The sequence below is a fragment of the Schistosoma haematobium genome, chromosome 3 (assembly GCF_000699445.3).
Source record: "Schistosoma haematobium chromosome 3, whole genome shotgun sequence".
Lineage (NCBI taxonomy): Eukaryota > Metazoa > Platyhelminthes > Trematoda > Strigeidida > Schistosomatidae > Schistosoma > Schistosoma haematobium.
In genome coordinates, this window is record NC_067198.1 from 22,091,463 (window position 1) to 22,112,888 (window position 21,426).

Below are 21,426 nucleotides of genomic sequence, written 5' to 3' on the forward strand. Positions count from 1 at the left end.
TTAGTAAGCACTAATAATTTGCGCTGTTATAATTAGTTTTAAAAGGATTTCTCTGCGCTTTTCATGTAAGACATTCTTCTCGCCCAGTATAAAGCCAACATATGTGCCTTAAGTTTTTGACCTATTTCTATTTATGACTAAATATATTTTTCCATACGACAATTATTCTCTTCTTTCATCATCTTCAGGTTGTAATGTTTGAATGAGCTTAGTATCAGAACCATTCAATTCTGCTTGTTTATTACAGATTTACTCAAAATATTTTTGAACTTCTTTTTCTTTAGGGGGTACAAGTTGTGTCCACAAATCCTTCAAGAATGTGATGTGGTTTAGTAAAAATAATAATATCACTAAACTTGAAGAAGTGTTCAGTCAGTTGTACTAGTCTTCTCAGTGAACGTTTCTGGAACAGACTGACAATTTTTTTTAAATCTGTATACTGTGGTAGGGTGAAGAATTAAATAAATATAGTCATCCCTTCGATTTTCTTTTACATTTATACTTTATTAATCTGAAATACCCCCAATTTGATCCACACTTTTTAGACTACTCGTGAGTAGCTTATATCGTTGTTGTGAATTTAGTCGATTGCACTGAGTACAAAGCCTGCTAAAACATATGGAGAATTAAAATTCGAGACAAAACAAATAACGAAATCACTTACACCTTAAAGATGTGAATTTTGAGGGCAGAAATGGGAATAAGCTACTTGAACAAAAACTGGAAGACGTCAAGACGAAATCGCTTAATTATGGAGTAAAAATAAAACATTAGAATTATAATTTGTCATCAGTTTAATTAGTCTGACATAAGCTTTTTGGAAAAGGTGTGAAATTTTTATGACTGTTGGGAATCCATATTAAAGCTAACCAGAAATAGTTGACTGTAATAGAGCGACTTAACTAGAAATAGACAAAACTTCGTGGATGAAAACATTTTAACCCATACATTTACTCGACAAACATATTTCTTAAAACTATCTCGTAAACCATTGTAGATGGTGCTTTTAACAGAAAAATTAACTTAAAACAGAACAAGTAAGGATTTCGTATTATTTCTGTTCAAAACATTCGTAGTATGGTGTCAACAGTTTCTGTTAGTGTATGAAATTTTTATGTCAAAAATTTGTAGTGACTCACTTTTATCACGAGAACACGATTGGTTTATTGAAAACAATTATTATTATAACCAATTGTACCAGTGACTGTTTTTATGTGCTTTTGTTTAACTGTGCTAAAAAGCATCCATTATTCTTACACTTTGATTGTGCCCTTGCGCGAATTCGGTTACGTTCTGTAACCAGGCTTGTATCCTGGCACGATCTCGGTATCCTTTCGATACCACGAGATCGCCAGCAAATATATCTAGACTTGGTCCATTAACTGTTTTCTGATATTTGGCTTCCGGGGGATTTTATGGATTTATTTAGCACGTGTTTCTCTGTAGCGATGTTCATAGTCAACCGCGACTCGACAACACGCTAAAAATTACTACGTACGGTCTTCTTTGAATGATTTACCAAACAAGTTCTAAAATCTATGAACACTTATAAATTATTACTTCGCCAAAAATATCAACAAGGATTGTCTGATTACTAAATGTTTATGCACCCTGTCATTACCAATTACAGTACACTTATTCGTTCAAGACAGTTTTAAGCTGTAAATGGCTTGGTAAAGAAACTTCAGACTAATATGTCTTTGAAGTCATATAAATTCAACAGATTTCCCAATAGGCTGATGTTTTCTTCACTCCAACTGAAATTTCTTAATCAAGTGGCCAGCGATTTCTGCGTACAGGAAGTGTACACTGACGAGACTATAATTTATGGACTAATCAATCAGGTTTAGGATAACAGGTCTTGGAATTTAGAGCGAAATTCACTCATCCATTTGGCTAAAGAGCGACTTTAGCTTATGTCAGTTAGTGATGAAAACTTTAAATCTAATTCCTAACCTTAACCATCCACTGGGAATCATAACCTCTATTCTCTACACAGGTTTATAACTCTCATTTGGTCCTAGCAAGTAGGTTAACATTCTCAAAGCCACTTTAGTGTCACTCAAAGGTTATCCATAATTTATAGCCTCACCTAGCCAGATGGGATGATTTAACTACTTCACTAATTGATCTTACATCAAAACTATACCGTCCGATGATTCACTACCTTGAGCCGTTCTAGAATGATGCCAAGCTATTGATTGTAACACCTTGAAGACGGATAAAAGCTTACTAATAAGGTCAGCTATCTGAGTTAACAAATTAAAGGGTGGTAGTGCACACAGACTATGACGAAGCTTCCATTAACGCTCTTACCCGTGAGGCTAATTGATTAACCCTTCAGGAATGATTATAATGACATCTCTTATACCATTAAACATAAACGAAGTAGCACTATAAAGTACGGGTCAGTTCAACTCGGCGAATGGCTTGACTAGGGTTCAGTATATTTTTGTTTACTTTGCAAGATATCCCGGACCAAGCAAGGTCCAGCCTCGAGGAAAGAGATGCTTTTCCTGATTAAACCCTTGTTCTTTTGTTATATCTATTGAATAAAGGCGTGGCTCCAAGTAGGTTGAAGTTGACACTCATCAACCCAACCTAAAACAAATTAGATGTACTAGCACTAAAACTGCTGTCTGGTGACTCATCTTTCTATACCTTCTAGGGATGAGTTCTCTGGTTTACGATGGCCTACTTGACTGCCTCTTGATATTGTGAGCAAGAACTTGAAAGTGCTAAGCAAAATGGGAGTCTAAAATTGTCTTTTTTCAATAATCTGTGACATGTAATCAAATGTTGAGAAAAAGTGATTATTTGACTCAACAAACGAGTTATACCGGCTGGTTATGGTATTTAATTTTATGACACTATAAATGTCAGTTCATATAGTAAGCTGAAGATCCATTGATGTAAAATGTTACACTGTTGAACTTAAACAAGGCTAATTGTTAATGTGATTAAACACAAATTGTATGAAATTAACTAGTTCAGATGCTATTTTGATTTATTTTTAGTGTCAAAAAACTCTCATAGAACCTCTTCGTGTGCTTATTTGCTTCTCTTGACTCACTATTTTAATAATAATAATAATAATAATAATAATAATTTATTCTCAAATTACAGTTTGTTACATGAGGCATGCCAGTTTATAGGCAAGATCAAATTTTTACAAATGATACAATACCCACTGTAGTAAATTACTCAGCTGGTCTGATAATTTAAAACATATGAATGTAGATGGTTTTAGTCAGTATCACCGTTGGCGCGCTTCATGAAAGTCGCGTTGCGAATGTGCAACTGATGGTCAAGGATAGGTCCATTGAAGGTATGAGCTTCTAGAAATCGCAACCTTATGTTCATTTGGAATATACAAGGCTTTAAGGATGCTGCAGGATGAAGTCACCCGTTCCATATCTCAAGGGGGCTGAAAGAGGGAGCAAGTAAAAGAAAAAACACGGGAGGCAGAGTAGCCAATATTCATGAAGGAATGTTTAAGGTATGATTACTCAGTTTAATTTTCTTTTATTAAGGTATTTGTTAAGCAGGAGCATTTTATTACGTTAAAGAAAACAATTGTAAACAAGGTATGAGTGGACATACAACTGACAAATGGAGCGGATTCAGAAAGGAGCTGAAAGTATGAGATTATGTGTGGTCATAAAATATAGTGCTAAAAACAGTTATTGTGATATACAATTGACTATCTTCCTTTTTTTATCGAAGCTGTTGGAGCCCTTTTCATCTTTTTTTGTATTATTATTATTTTTTAATTTTTTTATAATTTTTAGGTATCATAGGGTCTTGAGTAGGCTTCGTATATTATCGAATTGTCTAGTTTGCTTGTAATAGGATTACTGGGTAGGAATTGAAACTAATTCAACGTTCGTAACACGATTTAATGAGGTATTTTGCATGATAAATCAGCATTAATACCTTAAGTTCTTGTTGAAGTGCCAATATATTATTCAAGCACAATATTTGCAACGGGGTGAAACTAAGATAGATACAGAGGCGAGTAATCACCAGGTTCTTAACATAAATAGAAGTATCCCCAACCATGCTGCCTCAAAATAAAAGTTTTCCATGGAAGTCATATTTGAAAGAAGCAAACCAAAGATTTTTGATAACGTGCTGCCACCCAAAAGATGAATAGCTACATGAAGGATCAATAGGTTAGGAAAATACAAAACGTTATGAAAAGTCTCCTTAAATGAAAGTCTTCACCTGGCCAGAAAGTGATCCCAAAAGGAGGCGAAATTCTTTAAAGGAAGAGAGTCGTCGAAAATAAACGAGTATTCTTCCATGAAATATTTAGAAGCTCATAAAAGTCTGGAGATGCCTCGTTCAGTTTAAATCAAGTAAAAACTTATTTAAGTATGAACAAAAGATTATGTATCACATTTTTAAATAGATAGCAACTTATTTTGCGGCTTAACTCAATGTGTCTTTAATAGAACATCAATAGTTAGTATCACTCGGAAACAGATTGTAGCAATAAACAAATCCCTAAAAAACAATAGCGTTGTAAGTCTTTAACATTTGATAGTGACCGCATCAGTTTTAATGAACCCACCTAGCTGAAGGCGCTCGGCACGCACTTACACCAGATCGCGAGTAGGAACGTTGTGCCCAACTTCCCCTACGACTGCTAGCCAACTTCGACCAGTCACTTCGCTATAAATATTTAGCCTGTCAAATATATCTTCGAACCTCTTCGCTTCTAACTTCTGATTTCACTGGGTTGACAGGTTAAGATTACAGAATGTGTTGCTGGTAAAGGTGTTATCAAACTCCAAACATTTGTGGCATTTTTAGTGGTGAGCTCGACGTGATCTGGTACACCGACTCGCAAACTGTGAGTCTGTTATTCTTGAAACGTCATGTATTATTTATTTACTTTAATTTTTATATACTGTGATATTTTTTATTTTCGGATTTTTTCTTCCTCTCCTTCATTCCCATACTTTATATTCATCATGACCAAACAAACTCCTAAGTTACTGAAGATCAAATTTCTTACGCCACCCTCATTCTATGTAATGCCATTATGGCCCGACAACATCAAAGCGTGGTCCTGCTATGCGGAAGCTGACTTCCAGGAGCACGGCGTGATCGATCCACGTTCACAATTTCTCACAGTATTGAAAGCACTGCCGCGAGAATTCAACAGGTACGTCACACCTAGTATGTTCACTACTGATTTCTCGAAAACTCACGAAACTCTAAAAAAGTCTATTCCTAGATGCGAAAGTGTAACTGATCGACAATGTTTAGATCAACTCCTCAATAGCATCAATCTGCAAAATGGTTTAGCAACGGACATGTTTTAAGAACGGATTAGGTTTTTGACCAGAAGACGTTCGACAATAGTCTGCTTCGATAAAATTTCTTATCTAAGCTTCCTCATCAGGTGCAGGCAGCGCTTATCTCATTTTGAAACGACGCTGCAGACGAGCTAGCTGCATCTGCCGATGGTAAACTGGAGATCGCCAGAACTGTTATGTCTTGCTGATTGGACTCTATATTCGTTTCTAAGCTATTCTGATAACCCGCACTCTTGAACTATACAGTGACCTGAATACCAGAAAGAAGACGCAAATCATGAGAGAAGCACTTTACTCCAAGGTTCGTTTTCGTACAGAAAACACGGGTATTTATAGATGTTAACATTTGTTAAATCAACATAATATTTTAGCCAATCCGCTAAAAGACATATTATGCTACTGACCAATAGTAGCACACCACGTTGACGTTCTAGATAGCTCCATCAAGCTCTGATTGGTTAGGACTCTTCAGCTCCTCTAGGGCCCCTGAAGGTTCCATTGCAGTTCTCGGAAAACCGACTCAACAAAACCTTCTAGCGCCGAGGTCTATTTAGTCAAAGATAAACCTCAAACGACACGAAAAAACGTTATGGAACTCTTTCAAATTCTGACACGTTACCACGATATTCGTCATGACCTTAAACAATCTCAAACTCCTCAAAGTAATACTTCACTAAGACGATCTGTCTCCAGATCACGAGAGACAGATGATCCTGTTTAGTGCTGGCATTATAATCAGTACGGAAAGTCTTCCTGAAATTGTAGAAAACCCTGCAATTTTCCTACCTCCATGCCGACGGACACGAAAAATATTTTGGGAGACTGCCCAGTCTGCACGCGTTAACGGCGTCAAACATAACCTTCTATTATACATCACTGGTGTGATTACGAAAGTTCCCCAACTCGTCGATACTGGCACAGAAGTTAGCGTTCTTCCGACGAATTCTTGCGACCGACTGAACAAACCAGTCTTCATATTGCAGGTGGCAAGTAGGAAACCGATTGCCAAATATGGTAAGCTATTTGTTTATCTTAATGTGGTTCCACGAAAATACATTGCCTGGATTTTTGTTGTTTCAGGTGTTTCTATGCCAAACATTGTTTTAGACTTGCTACAACATCATAATCTACTTATTGATACGCGCAAGCGGAGATTAGTAGACGGAAATACTAATTTATATGTTTGTGTAACTTTCTTTTTTGGTTGTAGATTAACTTCAGTCACAGTAAAATACACGAATGATCAATCCTACCAACAAATACTAGATAAGCACCATGAGATTTACCAAACGCGACCGGAATTACCTTGTGTAACCAGAAATGTTACACATCACATCAAGACTACAGGACCACCTTTATACTTGAAAGCGCACCAACTGACACCCGAAAAGCTGGAGTTAGACAAAAACGAACTGAAACATATGATAGACTTTAAAATCACTTGGCCGTCGAATAGCCCAAGGGCATCTCCCCTGGTTGGCGTCCAACTAGAGACTATCGGTAACTCAATGCAAACACCATTTCCGATCATTACCTGTTACCTTACATTCACGATTTGATAGCTACCTTGAAAGGTACAGCTGTGTTTTTCGAAAATCGGCTTGGTCAAAACATAATCGAATTCCCATAGCTGCTGACGACATTCCTATAACCCCTATTATGACACCTTTCGGACTCTACGAATTCGCGCGCATGCCTTTCTGCTTGAGCGATGCTGTACATACTTTCAAAGATTTATCAATGAAATTTTTCGACGTCTCAGCTTCGTACATGCGTATTTTAATGAATGTTCGGTTGCAATTTCGGACAGTGAATCACATATCCGGCATCTGGACTTTGTCTTCGAACGACTCCAAAAACAAGGTATAACATATCTTTGAACCTGTTCGCTTCTGACTTCTAATTTCACTGGGTTGACAGGTTAAGATTACAGAATGTGTTGCTGGTAAAGGTGTTATCAAACTCCAAATGGTTGTGGCATCTTTGTAACGAAGATTGACTGATTACTTAACTTTAGGGTTATGCTTATGTCACTTTATCTAAGGTCCGTGTTTTTGTGTAAGAGTTGGTTGGCAATAAAGAAAGCAACTAAGAACTTAGTAAGAAGTAATCAAGAAGCAGATATATCACTGATGGTGACACAGGTATTCAGTGTTTGACAACGCTTCTACCAGTAACACCTTCTAATATGATTTGTGCCCACCGAGAGAAATCAAAAGACAGAGTCGAGGAGATCGGAAGAGTGTATTTGGCGATTACCAATATATCGGAATTCTCTGATCTAATCTGGCTAGCGATTGCAGTAGATGTTGAGCACAGCGTTACCACACGTGATCTGGTGCGGATGCCTGACAGAGCGCCTTCAGCTAGATGAGTCCACTAAAACATATGGTCAGCATCCAATGTCAAAAGCTTACAGAGCTATTTATTTTGGGGATTTATTCACCGCTACATCACCTTTCATCTGTGAATCTCCTCGTAGAGTAACAGCTTGGCCTCAGAAACGTTTGCTGCGAAATCACGAATTTGATAACCACTGTAGAAACCACACTAACTTTTAACTCTACCAAGAGTAAATTATTATACCTACAACATGTTGGCAGCGGAAATCACGACATAAATTGTTTCAAGTTCAAGGTCATATTAGTCGAAATATCTTCAGTTGCCTAAGCTTTCTGTAATCACATTTTATCTGTTTTATTTTTCTCATCCCCGGGACAAGTAATCCACTGCAGCTTGATATGGAATCTCAAAAAGCTAAAGCCTCTTATATCCCAACTGCAACCATTGAATCCCGTACTAAATCTTCGGAGTACTTTTCTACAGGTACGTTACTATTGGTTTTAAAGTGATAAGTATGTGTTATACGATAGTCCAGTATTTTCGTTTTTTAACTTTAGAGTTCTCGTTTTCTTTACCGGCACAAAACACACAATTACAAATCCCCAGGATCAATTAGCTGGTCTAAGCTAACGACGGAACACACACGATCTCCCTATTTTGTGGTTTTCCCCCAAGTTTGAGAGTTTTCCCACGACATGGGGAAATTTCTGAGTTTTTGTGCTACTCCCCCACAATTTACTGAACACGGAAAAAATTCCCCTCGAAATAGGGGGATTGAAAAATTTTGAAAATCTTATAAATTCCTATCATAAGGGCTATTTACAATTCGAAACATCAGTGTTTATTTGATTCTTGTGACAGATTGTATGTTGCGCTGAGAGTGTTCTCTGTACATATGCTCCAACGTTAGGGGAATTTTAGTTAATTTCGAAGAAGCTTCACTAGAAATTCCAGGAAAATGCGGCTACAAACCTTAAGGTTTCTTGAAGTCAATATTTTAATTTTTTGGCTAAATGGTTTGGGTTATGAAAAATGATAGTTTGTAATAACATTTTGCATAACTGCTTGTCCGATTAATGCACATTTTCGTTAAGAATTATTTACAAGTATCGTGAGGCTATAATTTATGGACGAACGAGTCAGGTTTACGGTAACAGTTCTTGAATTTTGGCGCGAAATTAATTAATCTGTTAGGCTAAATAGAGTTTTGTCATTATAACTGATGTCAGTTTGTGATGAAAACCCTATATCCAATTCCTAACTCTAACTTTCAACTGTAGATATTAGTCCTAATTCCTCACGCTGGTTTATAAACTTCATTCAACCATAGTATGTAGGTGGACATTGTCAAAGCCTTTTTAGCGTCGCTAAAGGTCGTCCATTGATTATAGCGTCACCAAATTACCTCTGCATAAGATATTTTCCCGCTTTTCGCAACTAATAATGCATTTTTCCGCAAGCTTCATGCCATTAGAAGACTGGTTGTCTGCTATTTGCCATTTAAAGGTGTTGGCTGCCGCAAAGTTTTATGCGTAAACCACTAACGTACGTAACTTGAAAAATCGTCCAACGATAACTGTCCCATCAGACGATTCTTAAAATAATATGTGGACCCTTAATTACAGTTTATTTACGTTATCAAGGTAGCTCTACCTTCTTACTTACGCCTGTTACTCCTCGTGAAGGAGCATAGGCCGCTCACCAGCATTCTCCATCCAACCCTGTCCCAAGCAATCCTTTCCAGCTCCTTCCAGTTGTAATTCATCGTTTTCATATCTGCTTCTATTATCCGACGTAATGTATTCTTTGGCCTTCCTCTTTTTCGCTTCCCTTCAGGATTACAAGTTAGGGCTTGCCTCGTGATGCAGTTTGCCGATCTGCGTAATGTATGTCCTATCCATTTCCATCGTCTTTTCCTAATTTCTTCAGCTGGAAGTTGGTTTGTTCTCTCCCACAGAAGGCTATTGCTGATAGTATCCGGCCAATGGATGTTGAGTATTTTGCGTAGACAGCTATTTATAAATACTTGTACTTTCTTGATTGTGGTTGTTGTAGTTCTCCAAGTTTCAGCTCCATACAGTAGAACTGTCTTGACATTCGTATTGATATTGGTTGAAAGTTGTTTTGAGTCCCATATGTTCTTCAATTGTAGGAATGTTGTCCTTGCTTTGCCGATCCTGGCCTTTACGTCTGCATCTGAACCTCCTTGTTCATCGATGATGCTTCCTAGGTATGTGAAGGACTCTACATCTTCCAGAGTTTCTCCATCAAGAGTGATTGGATTGCTGTTTTCCGCTTTGAATTTGCGGACCTTGGTTTTCCCCTTGTGTATGTTGAGGCCTACTGATGCAGAGACTGCTGCTACACTGCCTGTCCTTATCTGCATTTGTTCGTGTGTATGCGATGGGAGGGTTAGGTCATCTGCGAAGTCCAAATCGTCTAATTGATTCTGAGCTGTCCATTGTATTCCGCGTTTTCCCTCAGATGTCGAGGTTTTCATAATCCAGTCGACCACCAGAAGAAAGAGGACGGGAGAGAGTAAACAGCCTTGTCTGACTCCGGTCCTTACTTGGAATGTATCTGTCAGCTATCCTCCATGCACTACTTTGCACTGTAGTCCGTCGTATGAGTTCCGGATAATATTGACAATCTTCTCAGGAACTCCGTAGTGTCGAAGAAGTTTCGTTCTTCCTTTCTTTGATCTTGTCCAGTGTTTCTATAGAGATCCATTCCTTATGGTGGTGTTTATTTAGGCCCAGAACCTCCTGACACGTTGAAGTTAATGCTTCTTTGATGCCTTTCCAGTTGTCCTCCATAGTAGTTTCTTCTTCCTTCAGTAGATCTTGTAAAGCTTGAAACCTGTTGTTGAGAGCTATCTTAAATTCATTGAGTTTGTCAGTATCTCGAAGGAAGGCTGTATTGAACCTTTGTAGTGCTGTTTGTCCAGTTCTTTTTTAGCTTTAGTTTTAAATTGGCCACAACTAGGTGGTGATCTGAAGCTATATCAGCTCCTCTCCTGGTTCTCACATCTTCCATTGTCCTTCGGAATTTTTTGTTGATGCAAAAATGATCTATCTGGTTCTCTGTAGTGTGGTCTGGTGAGATCCATGTAGCTTTGTTTATACGTTTGTATGAAAATATTGTGCCTCCTATGACCAATTTGTTGAATGCACACAGATTTGCAAATCTTTCTCCATTTTCGTTTCTCTCTCCCAGTCCATGTCGTCCCATGATATCTTCATATCCGGTGTTGTCTATTCCGACTTTGGCATTTAGATCTCCCATTAGAATGGTGAGGTCCTTTCTTGGGCACTTCTCTATGATTGATTGCAGCCGTTCGTAGAATTGATCTTTGATGTCGTCGTTGCTATCATTGGCGGGTGCATAACATTGGGTAATATTCATTGTGATACCCTCCTTCTTTGTTTTGAATGATGCTTTGATGATTCTGGATCCGTGAGATTCCCATCCTACAAGTGCATTTCGTGCTACTTTGGACAGCATTAGAGCAACTCCCTGAGTGTGTGGAGCATTGTCCTCTTCGTGACCGGAGTATAGCAGCATCTCTCCCGTAGCTAGCCTTTTCTGTCCAGTTTGGGTCCAGTGGGTTTCGCTGATTCCCAGTACTGCTAAGTTGTATCTCCTCATTTCCATTGCTATTTGACTGGTCTTCCCGGTTTCCCACATTGTTCGAACGTTCCATGTACCTATAAAAATTTTTGCTCTGGTTGTTAGAAGGGGCATCGGCCTCGTGGCTTCCGAAGGAACTCGGCTTTTACCATGAAGCGTCGTAATTCTTCTAAATGAAGACCTTCTAACTCCCAGGGCAGAGTTAAAATGGTTTGGATTATTTTTTCTGGTAAGCGTTTTTTTAGCGAGTTAGTTTTCTACGGGATGGGGACGCTAACCCCATGCCCAACCCTCCTCCTTTACCCGGGCTTGGGACCGGCAGTAACCCTATAAGAGATACAGGCGGAGTTGCTCTACCTTCTACACTCTTGTAATATCTATATTTACGCATCTCTACAGTTAGGAAACTGACGTAAGACAAATAGTGTGGTCTATTGAAGGAAAATAAAGATATATGCATTTCTTCAGTAATATTTTTACTCATTTAGAAATAGATGTTTAATGATTTCCCGGTTTTTTTCTCAACGGTCCATGATGTAGTTAATGCAAAATGAATATAAATACTAATTCGATAACACGAATTTACAACAGTACGCCGGAAAAAGTGTAATGGCATTCATAAACTCAGGGTATTACACTTTGTTGACGGAATATACAACAGTCTTAAGAACACATGAAATATAGATGAGGTACGAAAGGTTTGGCATAATGTATATAGCATTAGTAACACAATGTCAAAACTATCGGTCTTAGTGAGTTAGCTCTACAGGTCCTTAATGATGGTAACACACAACTGTTTAAAATGGTGACTGAGGCATCAGAGCTTGAGAATTAAACGTCAGTTCATCTGGACAGACTCCACTCTTCTGACTTTCTTTTTTTTATAACCACAAATGAAGCAGCTTGTCTCAGTGCTTCCAATACCTTAGTTCCCATAATCACTTTTTGTTTAACTAGAATGCGTAACGACAAACCTGACAGGTTTCAGAACACAAAGCTACTTATTGTCGTATTATTTGACCTAGAGGCATCATCTTACATCGCTGGGGAAGTCTCATGGAGGCATCTATCACTAGGTTTACAATAAGTTCACCCAACTTTTGTTTTTACATTTGAGTATGTGATAACTTACAATCTGAATTAAATAGGATCAGTTATCCATTTTTCTTCCAATCTGAACTGTTATTTATTCTGATTTCCTAACTATTGCAGATGTCTGAAGATGTTGTTGAAAATTTAAAGACAACAGTTGTAAAACCTATAGTTTATGGAAATGTTTCACGTTATCTGGGGAAAAAACGTGAGGAAGATGGACGAACTCATCAATGGACTGCGTTTTTGCGACCGTATAATCCTAGCGAAGACCTCTCGACATTTATAAGAAAAGTCCAGTTTAAATTACATGAAAGTTATTCAAATCCCATACGAATTGTTAACAAACCACCGTTTGAATTGACGGAAACTGGTTGGGGAGAATTTGACATTACAATGAAAGTCATATTCACCGATCCTAATGAAAAGCCCCTGATAATAACTCATCTCATTAAGTTGTTTCATTGTGACCATGAAATAATGATGGGTCATAAAAGCTTAGTCCGAGAGATCTACGACGAAATGGTTTTCGTTGATCCTTCTCCGTCCTTTTATCGGGCGTTGATGAGCAGATCTCAAATTCCTCCAAACGTACCAACAATTGCACACGAAACTGATTTTAAAGAAACAAAGCGTCAAGCATTGTGTTCTATACAAGAACTAAACAGAAAGGTTACTGAAGCAATTGAAGTTTATAAAAAGCAACTTATCTCGAGGAAAGGAATTATTGAAGAAGTGAAGTCGATCGTAAACGAAGTAGATTCTGCGACTGTTGGGACCATATTGCAGTAACTATGTATATATAAATATGTGTATATTATTTTTTATCGACAACTAAATAATATCATCTCAAGATGCAAAGTACATGTTCTACATCTGAAAGCTTCATTTCAAATAATTTCCAGATTGTAAAATAACGTCTAGGTAACTTCTATATATTTCAGGGATTCATAAAGAACTCAGAAAAACATTGTTGGTCTGAGGAGACATTTTGAGCCTATTTACTAGCTTGTTCGTTTATTGCCATGGCTTCATCATAAGGATATTCGAAAATGCAGTGGGGTTTAGTGAATATATACACTAGCTTTTTGATTACGCGCCAACTTTAAGACATGTGCGAAGTGATGAATAAACTCATTATGTAATTGAATCAAAAAAGTAACTGTAGAAGTATCAACTTTATAAAAAAACGTAGACAACGGTTTTTATGTGGCTAATTAACTATCTCAGAAAAAGATGAACATATAATTCATTCTCATTTCAGGAGATTGAATCGATGAGCAGAACACTTTAGGGATCAGTTCAACTGGCCTTCAGCCACACTTCGGTTTCCCACGATCTCCAGTCAATCTGAATGGCAAGTTACTGTAGGTCCTCCAACTTTTTACGAAGTTGAAAAAGCCATAGGAAATCTGAAGCGTAGGAGGCAGCAGGCCCTGACAGGTTTACTCCTGAGATTTTTAAGGATGGTGGTTCAGTATTAGCAGCGAGATTGACTGAGGTCTTAGGTGGAACCTAGGAACTGGACGTAATCCCATCTGACTGGTCTCAATCACTGATCGTACCAGTCTATAAGAAAGGACAAAAGTTTGACTAATATAGTGTCTAAAATATTAGCTTCAATAATACTTCGACGCCGAACCAAAGGACGTGAAGAACAGACTAGAGAAAACCAGGCTGCTTTTCAACCTAGACGTGGTTGTATAGACTAGATATTCACACTACGTCAAGTCCTAGAACATAGATACACATCCAGACGCCCGGCAGTCGTAGTATTTCTCGACCTTAAGACGGCGTTTGGCTCCGTTGATCGTGAGGTTCTGTGGCAGTGTTTGCCACTGAAACAAATACCAAAGAAGTACATCAACCTTATAAAGGCTCTCTACTCTTGCAAAACTGGTCGAGTGAGAGCTTATGGTGAACTTTCATCATAATTGATTACCTCAAGTGGTGTTCGTCAGGGCTGTCCACTCTCTCCATTCTTGCTTAACTTCGTCGTTGGTGTGATTTTAGCGACAATACTTTCCTCATCTAAATTTCCAGGAGTTGAACTTTTACCAGGAGATTCACTTGTCGACTTAGAATATGCCGATGACAGTTCTATTTGGTGAAGACGCTGACAAAATTCAGAGTCTTCTGACCACTAGATAAGCAACAATGCAAGTATGTTGGGGATGCGATGTGCTAATGTGGTATGATAACTTGGACTGATGTACGTACGTACGAAGTTCCACTTTGTTACTGACTGATTGATGTAGCCACTTGTTACTCCTTACGTTGGTTAACAACCAAACTAAAGAGGCCGACCATTCAATTAACTCAATTTGGCTGTTTTAATTCCGACTGACCTACTACCTACTGAACCACATGTTTATTTAGTACCACATTAAGCTTTGGGTTGTGGAGTTCTGTGGTTGATGGATGGGCTTTACATAACATCGACGTAAGTAAACTAAAATTCTTCACCAATTAATGTTAATATTTATTCTAATTATACACATATATATCTGAATTCGATAATCTGACGGTCAGAAACTGGTAAAATATTGATAAAAGTTCCTTAATTCCGAAGCATATAATTAGACGTGAAGCACAGATAACTTTATCCCTACGCTGTGTGGTGTGCGCTACTTATATACACATAAGTAGTATATAACGATAGTCAGGAATAGAATGTATTTCAGTAGATCGAAAAGGAAAGGCAAATATGTATATATATTTCTAAAATATTTTGAGTTTAACGTATATTGTAATAGAAAGCGACATGATATTTTCATAGAAAACAGGTGTGATGTATTTATTCAGCCAGAGCGGAAGTGACCTCCAAATACAAGTCCAGTACGTTGGAAATTACTAGGAGCGTACGTTGTTCATCAATCCCAAGAAATTTCGTATTGTATGGGAGTCGTCAAATATAAATCCTTACAGTTGTCAACTTGTCGTTTCCATTAAATAGTCACTGATTAAATTAGGTTCCCGACAATTGAGTTTATTGAGACAGATGATGATGTGGCTTGCCCGTGAATGAAGTGATCTCGCGCGCTGTTAGAGGTATGAGGATGGTTGTCACTTCCCGGATCTCTACACCATAGAGGGATATATCTTTGTGGGATACTTGGGTGAGGAACCAGATTAATCGTCAAAGCGACCTGGAAAGGTGACCACGCAGCCCAACGAGCAACTGTCTGAGGTCGGTCACATACAACCCTCCTACGAGAAGTTTCCAATGTGTTGGCTCCATTTTCCAAAGGGCTTAACCGACGGAGACGAAAAACCATGGAGTAAGGTGAAGTGTGACAATTTTATGGTCGACTGTCTTTAGCCCCTTCTGTTATGAGAAGGCAGCATAGCTGCAGGTGTTGGTTGCTTGAAGGAAACAATTACTGCTGTCACACTTCTATAAAATCAACAGTACGACTATAGTTTGCTCCTTCTAGTCTTGTTGTTCCCCAACATGGAAGGATATAAAGGAGCAAGTGTCCCAGCCAATGTAGCTCAATCGGGTCATTTCGGTATGCAACCCCGATCACCACATCAATGTAGCAGTTACAGAGAAATTTAGGGCAGCACCTGAACTAAGGATTCATCATGCGGACAGTAGATGGAGATTGATCGTATTGCTATAGATTAATACGAATAGGTGCCTGTCGACTGAGTTCTTATTATTAATCTGGTCATGGATATAGATGAACTCTAACAAGCGCACAAAAACAGCACTGAAGTGACTGTAATCTCAAATTAATACCAATACTGAATATAATTTTGGTGAACAACTAGTAAAACTACAATATATAACATATCAATAATCGTCCTGAACTAATTAAGCAGTATGTCCAGTATGTTAACATGTCAATTATTCGTCTGCTAATAACTCATACTTAAAGTCAATGAAGGGTTGGATATCACTGTAACTATTTCGATAGCGGTGTGTATGATGTCCAACGAAGCAATTTGCCTGGACCAGAATAACAAAGACTTTATACAATGATTAGCATCAAATTAATAATAGAAAACTGTCAACTACCTATTACAACAGAGAGCTAGCTAACAAGGTTTTTCGGGGAAAATGATAAAGGACTGAATATGAGCCTCTTACAAGAATAGTATCAAAACACAGTAATGAAAGATGGTCAAGACTGTGGGCCAACCAGTCCTACAGTCATTCATATGCCGAATGATTATGTAGGCGGGTTACTTATGTCATGTTAGAGCTTATTACAGATTCACCGCGTGGTCATGTGTCTGCAGCTATGCAGTATTGAGTTTGCGATGGGTTGCGTCTAGTTACTGTCAACAATAGTTGTAAATAGCGTTGTTTTTGTTTTGTAACATGCAGAATGGTTAGTGTCTGACTATATTTGTTTTATTCTTTCGTTTGTCTAGACAGTTCGACAGAGCGTCATTATTTTTGTGAAAATAATGTCGGTATAAACGTCACTGAAGTAATTCTTGATTTCTTTACTCGTTTCCCCAAAACTTTATCGTCGTTTGAGGAAAGTGAAGACAAAACACTTAGTAGCAACAATTAGTTGTTAAACAAATGACCATTGAGAAACCAAACAAAATGAACCAGTAACGAAATTGCAGCAGTTAAAGTTCTCACACTCAGAAGAAAACGAATAAATTTACTGCAACACAACATATGAAGCATTAAATATTATGATAAGTTTCTTACAAAGCCGCCTGGGGTCTCCCATTACGGATTTCTATTATCAGATGTTTAATACGCTGAATTTAGTTTTTGAACGTGAATGACTCCATCGATGGAGTATTCTTACAATAACAGTCTACCAGGATGAACATTAACTAATGCGTGAGGCGCTATAGTCAATTGAGTAGGTAGGCATTTAAAATTGGTTTGTCTTTCTGTACGAAAGTGTGCACACAAGCACAACACAGTCGCAACCGAATAAACCTTTCATATTTTCAAATACTAAGTTCTTCACCTGTATGATGTAGCACTGTTCCGTTATACTGTTTATTATTCGTCTTGACAGGTTTAGAAATATTTCACTGGTTATATGCTGTGTCATCTAATAGGATTTTTGCAACTAGTACACACACCACACATTTTAAGATGTTATATTCAGACATGTAATTTTTTGAAAATCGGTTTGTTCACTTGCGGTCCGGAGAAATAAAAAGAACTTAAGCTAATGCACTTACGTTACACTACAACAACTTTCTTCGGATAATGAACTCTCCTTATCTTGTTGACTAATAAGTTGTGTTTTGGTTCCTTTTAACTGAAATATTAGTAATATCAAAGAGTAACTGAGTAATTTATGCGGTTTATGGTTTCACAGTATTTTAAACTTCTTCAAAATACTCATACTTCACTGAATATGTTCTAGTTCTCGATAGTGTTACTAAGACAGGGTTATTATCCACGAATAGACTGACCCATGAAATTGAGGTAAATCAAATGTTATGTATATATAATTTATCTGTATGGCTGTTTGAATGCCTGGTCGTGTGGATCATTATTCTGGATAAAACTTTTAATATTAATTTTTCCTCACAATATGCACATATGGTCACTGTTGGTGTTCGATCCCGATAATTATTTTGTGATTGTTGCAAAAACCAAAATATACACTGAACAATGTTTGGTAACTATTTATGCTTTAAAATGTAGCCCCCTGACCTACACTTGAGTTAAATTTTAAATTTAATAAGGCCTTTAATTAATTAATTTAATGGACAGTACCACTAGGTCGTTAATAATCTGTGTGTAACTTTATGTTATTATCATTATTATCATGTTTGCATGAGTAATCACGTATTATAGACCACACAAAAATTCCTCATACTAGCTTAAATCTTATTTGCTTATATCGTTCAACGACTCATTTGCTTGCTTATATACACATGTGCTTCATAAATCGTATTCATTTATTTGTCCTCGCTTCGTGTTATTGACCTTTTGATGTGTCATACGATAGCGAACTGGACTTGTTACTTCGTAGTTTGATTTAATAACGGCTATCAAAACGAATGATATACATAGTATAAAAATTGCCTCAAATATATTCCATTGAATTCAGACAAGCGTTTCTGTGGATTGAATTTGCTCCTCATAAATTACGTGAAAAGTGGGTCTGAGCAGTAAGACCAGTTAATAATCAAGTATCTGAGCACCCATCTAAACAGATTGGAGTGTGTGGTCAAAAGGCCACGTGAAAGTATGTACTTATTAGTGTACTGTCAGATATAATAGACAATAATGGATTAAATAATAAGGTAGTTGAATGGTGACTCATGCTCATTTAGACTAATCGGAAATCTCAATAATAAATAGCATAGTAACTATCTATGGTCTATTACCACTAACGAAAGCACGACTTTTGGTGGTCTGAAGCTTATGATTAATGTGATAAATAACTTTACCTAGTTAAAACATCAATAATACTTTTGAGGATGTAGCAACCCAACCCTAGTTCAACTTAAGACTTGCATTCAGACTAAAACACGCCTTACTAGATACATGGAAAAAGGCTTCTTCATACATTGAACAAGAAAATTATCATGTAGTGCTAAACACATGCAAGGAAATCGAAGCAATGTCGTTGGTTTGTTTTGCAAATACAAAAGACTATTGTGTTGATGAAGGCAATCTTTTGAAAGCTAGAGGTGAATTATGAGTATCAATCTCTAAAACTGAGTTCATATAAATTATTACAAAAGCCAATTTGTGCCACAATTAAAAAAACAATATTAGTACATCAAATTAAGTATGGAAATACATATATTACTGATCATCTCTGTGTTTAACAATTCCTTTTGATATCAAATCAGGAATTTCTACGGCCAACCAAGGACCCAAACCAAGTGCTATTGCATGTGCGATCCCGAATCTAGGAACGTTCCTACTCCATAGGGGTTTGAAATGGTCCGTAAGGCATATTTTTCCGCCCCTATACATTTTCGCTGTTTTTCCATCAAGCTCAGGCAATGCAAGTTCTGGATTAGTACTGGGATATGAAACAGGTATATCGAAGTTCAAATCGAACTCATACTTCTTCATATCTTGTATATACCTGCAAAAAGACTCACAAACTAATGGGCTTACCAACATTTTCCATACCAACGAGTCCCAAGTTGATTTGATTCAATACGAAACCAATCGTTGTCTGCCGCTTTGTTATTTTCCACGTATTTTATTAGGGCTTGGTACTCCTCCTTCAGCCTTTGTATCCACATGTCTCCATCTAGAGGACCAGCTTTTGTTTTGAGAAGTGGAATTGCAGCAAGAGTTTTCTTTGTAGCTTCGTCAACCATTACAAAGTCAATACGTCACCAGTTTCCGATCACGTAGCACGTGGTTTACATAGCCCGCTGCGAATTGTCCAAACAAATTCGTATTTGTGTTTTGGGCACAGTGGGCCTACGGGCTACGTTATTCATCTTCTAGTAAGCTTCTGTTAGTGTTTATCTTTCTTTTCAATTAGTCAATTGGAGAAGCAGATACCACATCTTTGTGCAAAAATCCCAAGAATTGATGAGTTGGTATAAAAACCTGTATGTCATAGGTAATTTATTCCTTCGTCGTTCTTGTGCACGCCTTCTATGCCCTATGAGTTATCCTGATCCGAGAGGAGGAAACAGAGAGGACGTGTCCGGCCCAAAATTATTTTTTGTTATTCCGTACATCAAAATCTGATCACTTCATAACCTGCTGTATTATAGTGATGAGGTCTGGTTTCTCAAGCTTCCCTGTGTATGATAGTAGGTTAATAATCAAGGCGTTCTAAATGCTGAACGCACTGAAGTCCATTACTTCACTCAATATAAGAGAAAAGAAATTCTGTTTAGCTTTCTTTGTGTAATTACAACGTTTACACAAACTTAAAATGTTGTAAAAAATGGACATTATGTGGCGCTTGTAAGAAACAAAGAATCCCTTTTACTTGTTGAATGCTTGATTTGGGATTCTAAATAGAGTACAGTTGTTCGCGCTTGTCTGATACTTCTTGATTCAATTGCGTTATTTCTGGGATTCATAGTTCGTACTGTAATTCAAATACTTCTAATTATCATACATAATCACCACATTGGGGTCCCGATGGGATGGTCGCACAAACATTCAGATTTCGATACTTTTAAGGATTTTTTGGAAAGGTTTCGAAGTCTTTTACGAATACATTTTTGTTTAAGAAATTTCATTATTGTTTCTTTAGTGGAAGGCCTAATACATCTGCACTGTGTACCACGACGTGCAATGCTATCCGGTATTGGAAATGGTTGGAAGAAAGTTAGGGGCGGCCAAACCAAAACGTGGCATCAATGCTTGAGGTCACTAACTTCTAGTCTGAGCCATGTTGGTAGATGCAGACTACTTGATTGGGGCCCGCGTGACTATCGTAACCAATGGTTGGAGACTCTTGGTGACATGGCTCAGAATCGATCACAATGGCGTCGGTGTATACACTCCCTGTCTTCCCTTAAACTAAGAGATTGAAATCGCTTCATATCTTTCTTTCTACGAACCAATTCTTTCTTCTTGTACTATATGTCTATATGCAACCTTTCTCTTACATATTACTACCTTTATCTAACCACTGCTATGAATCCGGTGTTCATCTTGTTGTGCTGATGCGGTATGGCAACCTGGACCGATGCACGTATGTGCCTGGTCCTACGTTGTAGCTGACTGACTGACTGACTGTGTAGCTTTCTTTGCTCTCCTTTTTGGGTCTTTTAACTTTGCAGCAGTAGTATAATTGGCCTTTGTTTTCAATGTTTTGGGGTTTCATACTTTTACATGAGAAAGAAGGGACTGTGGAGTCGTTCTTAATTTTCTGCACCTCAATTCCGTCAATAACAAGTTATCAAGCAGTTCATTGGAACAAGTTCGAGTGGAAAGCTGTCTCTTAAAATTTCTGGACCTAGTGTAGATGGTTTACGTTCAGTGATGAGAAATTCAAAATCTATAATTGAAGATGTTTTTGTGATGATTATGAGTATCTGAATTATAGTGCATCTGTAGAACTATGGTCTACTATGATAGTAGTACTGCTCTAATAATAGACCT

At 37.6% G+C, this 21,426-nt stretch overlaps 2 protein-coding genes across 2 annotated transcripts; one reads left to right on the top strand and one right to left on the bottom strand.

The window, feature by feature from the left end:
- The first annotated feature begins 7,784 nt into the window (after positions 1–7,784).
- YEATS2 (YEATS domain-containing protein 2) lies at positions 7,785–20,639 on the top strand. The gene is made up of 3 exons (XM_051213283.1): positions 7,785–8,153; positions 12,513–17,231; positions 20,573–20,639. Exon 2 carries the CDS (start codon positions 12,513–12,515, stop codon positions 13,182–13,184), a length of 672 nt encoding a protein of 223 aa, XP_051069245.1. The 5' UTR covers positions 7,785–8,153; the 3' UTR covers positions 13,185–17,231; positions 20,573–20,639.
- UFC1 (Ubiquitin-fold modifier-conjugating enzyme 1) lies at positions 19,144–19,722 on the bottom strand (the record flags this gene model as incomplete). Its single annotated transcript, XM_012940891.3, has 2 exons — positions 19,465–19,722; positions 19,144–19,432 (listed from the first exon to the last, which is right to left on the bottom strand). Exons 1-2 carry the CDS (start codon positions 19,671–19,673, stop codon positions 19,144–19,146), a joined length of 498 nt encoding a protein of 165 aa, XP_012796345.1. The 5' UTR covers positions 19,674–19,722.
- Positions 20,640–21,426: the final 787 nt, after the last annotated feature.

What these genes read in the sequence shown, in the direction of transcription:
- YEATS2 (XM_051213283.1), top strand. Translation starts at nt 12,513, where the DNA reads ATGTCTGAAGATGTTGTTGAAAATTTAAAGACAACAGTTGTAAAACCT.